This window comes from Xyrauchen texanus, chromosome 32 (assembly GCF_025860055.1).
Source record: "Xyrauchen texanus isolate HMW12.3.18 chromosome 32, RBS_HiC_50CHRs, whole genome shotgun sequence".
Lineage (NCBI taxonomy): Eukaryota > Metazoa > Chordata > Actinopteri > Cypriniformes > Catostomidae > Xyrauchen > Xyrauchen texanus.
The window spans coordinates 41,395,730-41,402,762 of record NC_068307.1 but is presented as its reverse complement, the minus strand read 5'-3'; the positions used below and the strand labels follow the sequence as shown (position 1 = coordinate 41,402,762).

The window sequence follows — 7,033 nt, the reverse complement described above, 5'->3', positions numbered from 1 at the left end:
GTACAGCCTGTGTGGCCAGGCTTTTATAGCTGGTTACAAAAGTGCTTACTAAAAATACAGGAGATCATATAAGGACCCCCTGAGAAGAACACAAAGCCAGTGGCATCCACTGGAAGCTCTGAGAAGAACCCAACAAATCGAAACCTCCTGAGGATATCCCAATCAATAGACTGATAAATCTTTGCTATCTTAATAATTTTAATTAATTTGCATCTGAGGCAGAAACAACGTAAAACCATCTTGGATTTAAATAAACAATCTTTCAATGATAATTAATACAAATATAATTTTGATTTTACATTATCCTACTATTACTATAGTTTCAAGCAATCTAATCACAGTATGCTTAAATATATTTGCACCAATGAGACAAAACATTAGGACCACCTACCTAATATGCTGTTGGTCCTCCATGTGCCACAAAACAGCATTACCCAACGAGGCATAGACTCTATAAGAGCCTTGAAGGTGTCCTGTGGTATCTGGCACCAAGACATTAGCAGCAGATCCTTCAAGTCCTGTAAGTTACGAAGTGGATCCACCTTGGATCAGACTTGTTGGTCCAGCACATCCCACAGATGCTCAATCGGATTGAGATTTGGGGAATTTGTGGTCCAGGGCAAGACCTTGAAATCTTCATCATGTTCCTCAAAACATTCCCAAAAATGTGTGCTGTGTGGCAGGGTGCTCTATCCTGCTGAAAGAAGCCACTGCCATCAGGGAATACAACTGCCATAAAGCGGTGTATCTGGTCTGCAACAATGTTTAGGTAGGTGTCACCTGTCAAAGTGATATCCACATGAATGGCCGTACCAAGGTTTCCCTGCAGAACATTGCTCAGGGCATCACACTCCTTCCACCGAATTGTCGTCTTCCCCAGTGCATCCTGGTGCCATCACTTCCCCAGGTAAACGGCGCACACGTATACGGGCATGCACGTGATGTAAAAAACAAATGACACATCAGACCAGGCGGCCTTCTTCCACAGCCTCAAGGTCCAGTTCCGACATTCGCATGGCCAATGCAGCAGGGTGCGATGCACTGTGTGTTGTGACACATTCCTACTGTAACCATCGTTCAAATTTTCCGTGACTTGTGCCACAGTAGACCTTCTGTCGGTTCAGATCAGACAGGATAGAATTTGTTGCCCTTGTGCATCGATGAGCTTTGGGCACCCAACACCTTGTCACCAGTTTTGTGTTTTGTCCCTTCTCGAACCACTGTTGGTAGATACTCACCACTGCTGACCAGGAGAACCTTGTCAGGGTCAGAGCATTTTAGAGATGCTCTGACCCTGTCATCTGGTCTTAACAGTTTGGCCCTCGTCAAAGTCACTCAGGTCTTTACTTCTGCCCATTTCTCCTGCATTTAGCATATTGATTACTGGAAGTGATTGTTTGCTTACCATCTAATCTACCCAGACCTTGACATGTGGCCTTGTTAGGAGATGATAAACGTTATTCACTTCACCTATGAGTGGTCATGATTTGGCTCATCAGTGTATACATGCCTTGAAAAAGTACTTAGCCCCAGTGCAGTTTTCAAATTTTTTTTGTGTCAGATTCCAAATTTAGAGACTATTTTTCCCCAGCTGGTATACAGTATTTTTTTCCCAAATCACTTCCAGACATCCAGTTTGTTGCTCTAGTCTCCACTAGAGTTTGAAATTACTGTATCAGTTGTTTTTGGTTACTTCATGAGCATAAATAACTTTCATCTCTCTAAGATCAAACTGTATAGTTGGATTTTCCTTTGAACAAACAAATATGATGACAAAAGAGTATTCAAAACAAGTGAGGGATGTAATTGTGGAGAAGCGCAAATCTGGGGAAGGATTCAAGGCCATTTCAAATGCAATAAACATACCTCGGAGCTCAGTGCATTCCATCATACAAAAGTGGAAGAAATATGTAACTACAGCCACTCTGCCTGGCACAGCCCCCTGCTTTTTACTGAGCTACAGAAGTCAAGCACGAGCGCATCATACCGACATGTCCGAGCCTGAAACTTTATTTCCACCGCCACAGAGGTTGAAGTCCACTGTCTGCGATTACTTGGCTATGTAAAAGACTCACGAAGCACCATCAATGTTGATGTGGTTATCCAGTCTGTAAAGTTTGTCACAAAAAAATATTGGCTCGGGCTGGAAACACTTCAAACCTTAATCCAGCTCCGTGAGCACCATCCCATGGAATTTGTGGAAATGAATTTAAGTGGAAATACAGTATACAGCCAAACAAATTATTATAAATTAATTATACTATCATAAATCATAAAATAACTATAACAAAACATCTGTAGTTATAATCATATAACTACTGTACATATTAAAAAAACATATTGTTTTAACTGTGATTTTTTTTTTTTTTTTACCTTGTCGAATTAAGAGTGTCTTGATGTTCAAGATCAAAAGTTAAAGGATTAAAGTTGAAGAAATCCAAATTTATGTTCAACTGGTTATACCTGAAATATTTATCTGTTTATCAGAAATAGCCTATTTCATAACCAAATATTGAACTGCTTTTAATATTATCAATGCACCTCAATACCTTGATACCGTAATAACGTGGTAATTTTTGTGATTGTTATCATACGGTAAAAATGTCATACCGTTACACCCCTAGTGTGAAATCATGTTTGGGGGCTGAGTGCTTTTTCAAGGCACTGTACACTTCTTTCTTTCCAAATGATATTCTCCTGAAAAAAGTTTAAATATATCTGAGATAGAGTGGTAGTGTAAATATGCACATTATTTAATTTCCCCCAATATTTTAAAGGTTTAACATTGTTAAACAGAAGCCAAATAAATAAAATAAAAAAACAGTCTATCACATCTACACTTGACAGCTTGCTTGCTAAAGCATAACTATACAGAAAGTCAACAATGATCAGCTAATGAGATTTCATAGCATTAATGACAACCACAGGACACATTTGATTTCAATTGATGCCTTACATATAACAACTGATGATACTATCACTACAAACAGTTAGTCTTTCATTGGTAGTAAACAACCCGCTCAAGTTCTCATATTTTTTAATTGATGGTGATCAGTGACAGATCAACAAAACTGTTATAAAAAAAAAAACAGCCCAGTTATCCACACAGTTCTGTTTACTCGCACTTTGTGCATTATGACATGCTGAAAAAAATATAGAATCATAGTAAAATTTCCATTCATAGAAAACAGGCACATTTTTGTGATGAATCCAAGTAATTACAAGTTTTTGGTGTGACAGAGCTGTCTCTTTGTTGTTGTTCTTGGTTTATCAGTGCACTAAATGTTTGTGAACCTATTCATTACATTTTCAGTGTATTGACATGGCATATATACCATTTTTGACTTACCATACATACTGACTAACTACTGTACCATATCTAATTATCTTAATTTATTCTAAATGGATTCACTCTTTTTTAGACAAAATCTAACGGTCTTTCTAATACCAAACCAAAATGTTTTTTAATATCAAAATTAATGATGAAGAAAATAATTTGTTTCTTTATTCTATCAGTTATTTTATCAATAATGTATCTCATAGTCACATTCTCAGCACTGCATGTGTTCAGGTCATGTGTGTGGTGAGATGACGCAGAAATTCTCCACGAGTGCTCGTATGTCCAGGAAACACGGCATGACAGAACTCACACACCTGTGACTGCAGCGTGACTTCAGACATGAAGAGACCTCCGGCCTGACTCACCAACTCACTGTCCAGAAAGGAGGATGACCAGGGCCTCTGTAGGACAGACAATATTCTCACACTCAATATACATACTACATTTCTCAGAGTATTGTATTACAGCATGTTGGAATGTTATATGCTTATACAGTATATTGCAAAGAAAAATATGCATTTTTGAACAGTTGACAGTTCCATGTCAAGGTGATTGGTAGTTTAACCAAAGCAAACAAAACAAGTATGATACAAACCCGCAACCGTTGTGAAGTCTGGGTGACATGATAGCGCTCCTCAGCTTTCCTCAGGTCATCCCAAGCACTGTTACCTGTGGTCCTAACAGGATTCTGGAAAACTGCTTTATCATGCCCATCTGGAAGGTCCAGGTTCAGATGCAATCTGTCTAGACTTCTGTCAATATGACTGAGATCACTATCAGCTGAAAAACAAACATATGGACAGAATACACTTCTGAATGAAAACTACATTTGCATTTACAAAGTAGATTTTCAAGAAAATTACAATGATTACAATTCAACAAAATAATGGTTAAAGTTTTTAGTCAAATTATCCAGAAAAGGGTAAAGCACCCAGTTCACATAAACAGCTGAAAAAGACACTAGGGCAGGGGTTTTCAAACTGGGGTCGGGGGGCCTCAAGGGGGTACTAGGGGGTCCACAGAAAATTTCAGGGGGGAAAAGTGGTGGAACACAGACAATGGCCTCGCACCACGTCAGATTATCTCCTCCATAAATGTTGCCCTATAACTATTGTCCCTATATTTAAATTTGTGACAGGACAAAAAGCAAACATTTTCTTCAGGTGTGCCTTTAGCCCCTTTGTAAACTTCATTATGACATCAACAGCTATCCTAAAGGGGCAGTCATACTAGGCTTTGAGCCAGGTCATGAATTACCATAGATTGTTGAAAGATGAACATTTTTTCAGAATATGTAAATGGGAGATTTAAAACTTTAAAATATCTTCAAAAATGTATATTAAAAAACATACATAACACACTCAAGGCTTAGTTTACAGCCTTGTTTAAAGTTTTATTGTACAAGACATCATGTTCATCATGAGAATATTATACTTTGATGGTGTGGTCCTGTGAGATGTCTTTGAGGTTTTTGTTCCTGGTATTCTGAGGGATGGGGCTGGTTTCTTGTCTTTTCCTCTGTACACTGGGAAGGAGAGTTGTCCCTTTTAAGAGCTGAGACCAAACCTGAGTGTGAACATAGTCAATTTATTTTAAACAATATATCATTGGGTCTCTTCAATCATTTATTACACTGAAATATTTTTCCACACTTTGCAAGTGTGGTTTGACCTTGCTGTCTTTGTACTGTTTCAGAAAGATGTTGCAGCATTGCTGCTTGTTTTAAGCAGAGTGACTGCAGACGGAGAAACTCCTGGTACAGTGCTGAATAAGCCTCCTCCATCTGAGCTTGAGTTCAAAGAAAACTTCAGAAAGACTTGTAGTAATCGACATCAGTTAGGAAAAGTAAGCTCCACCTTAAAATAAGAGAGGCAAGTTAATTGCTAAGGGAAAATATACAAAGTAAATGTTTATCACACAGATATAACTACTTACATCACAAATTTGTTTTATGTGTTCAGGCTATTTATAAATTACATTACAGTGTGCATTCTCCAGCAAAAAGTTGTTAAAGAATGTTACAAAGTCAGCTGTCTTTAGTTAATTTATGACACAGCATCATAATTACATGGACACACGTCATGAAACAGTAAATCAAATTTGAGAAACAAGTGTTGTTTACTTTACCATCAAGAAATATTTTGATCCAATATCACTACCATGTCAATGTGAAGGTATATTTAGATATATCTCAGACAATGCCAAAGCGATATTTAAATAATTAAAAGTTTTCTCGAACATGACATTTGCTGTTTACAGACTGTACGATATTCATACGATATTAACCTCATCGTTTCCCTGTGGCCACGGAATGACAGCGTGAGAACAGGAAGAACAGATTCCCGTGTTAGTTAAATTCGTGATGTACTCGGTTCAACTTAAAATAAATTTTCGATAAAGTCCTGTCGTGTTCTCCAGTGGAAAGTAGCATACAATCGCGGACAATAAAACTGTCCAGGAATCAAAACCAGGAACTAAATCTAGAACCTCCTTCTTGACCCACCCCTGTGTGTGCGTGAACAAGTTTATCTGCCTGCATCTCGTAAGACTACAAGGAACACCCACTTCACGACACGCCTACTTCACGTAAACGCTCCCTCGGATAAAGTAATCCAGCTAGGCTGCGTTCCACTTCAAAATTTTACCAGAGCCGATCTGAAGGGGGAGCCTACAAGGTTAGTATAAAATAGCATAACGCATCTGTTCCACACATTCTATGGGCGGTACCGTTCTTTTTGAATGGCTTTCTATGGAGGAGATGCATCAGTGTTCTAAATAAACAGTTTTTTTTAACAGTTAAACTGTTTTTCTTAATTTTTTTATTTAGTAAACTTAATCACTTAATGAATTGACGGACTGTCAGTCAATTTTCAACATGTTCTACCCTAAACAATCCTTTTGGAGTGAACTATGTGTTGAGTTTACTACGATAAAATAGCTGTTTTATAAGAGAAGTCACGGACGAAAATTCCGTCAAATGTATTGCAGTCACGGATCCAAAAATAATAAAATAAGGGCAGGTTCAAATAGTAAGAGTAATCAAAACAATAAGCGTGATTAAAAAATAATAAGTGCAAAAATAAATAAACACATTTAAAATATGCTGCATAAAAAAAGCAAAGTCATCAGAATTGCAAACAAAATCATGTTTTCCTTGGTTATATTTGGCCTACTGTTTTTTGTGCTCTCTGACAATTTTGCTCATTTTGTATGCTTACACAGTATTTTTCTTTGCTTTTGTTTCCAAGTTCTGTGCTTGGTTTTCAAAATTTGTGAGTAGAGTTTAATGTAAATCAGGGGGCGTTTTACATCCCTATTGGTCCACTAGTTCTTGAACGACAGCTCCTCCTCTAGCCAATCATTCGAAGAGGGGAGGTGACTTCACAACAACGCAACTCTTCCGGAAAGTGGGCGGGGTACGGCAGCTCATTTGCATTTAAAGAGACATGCACAAAATCAGTGTGTTTTTTATTCCACCCTAAAAAGACATTTATAACATGGTATAGAAAATGATCCGTGGGGTATTTTGAGGTGAAACTTCACAGACACATTCTGTATGCGGATGTAACCCGATCCTTCCAACAGGTGAACATCTGTAAAGCCGTGGGATCAGATGGCATTCCGGGCCGTGTCATCAGAGCGTGCGTGAACCAACTGGCTGGTGTTTTTACGGATATTTTCAACCTGTCCCTC

At 38.1% G+C, this 7,033-nt stretch overlaps 1 protein-coding gene across 2 annotated transcripts; it reads right to left on the bottom strand.

The window, feature by feature from the left end:
- Window positions 1–2,717: 2,717 nt before the first annotated feature.
- On the bottom strand, window positions 2,718–5,833 carry zgc:113184 (uncharacterized protein LOC553745 homolog). 2 transcript variants are annotated; one of them, XM_052101463.1, is made up of 5 exons: window positions 5,627–5,833; window positions 5,012–5,196; window positions 4,775–4,906; window positions 3,936–4,120; window positions 2,718–3,741 (listed from the first exon to the last, which is right to left on the bottom strand). In XM_052101463.1, exons 2-5 carry the CDS (start codon window positions 5,121–5,123, stop codon window positions 3,568–3,570), a joined length of 603 nt encoding a protein of 200 aa, XP_051957423.1. In that variant the 5' UTR covers window positions 5,124–5,196; window positions 5,627–5,833; the 3' UTR covers window positions 2,718–3,567. The 2 variants fall into 2 exon arrangements, with proteins under 2 accessions (XP_051957423.1, XP_051957424.1); XM_052101464.1 differs by lacking the exon at window positions 5,627–5,833 and adding an exon at window positions 5,468–5,615.
- Window positions 5,834–7,033: the final 1,200 nt, after the last annotated feature.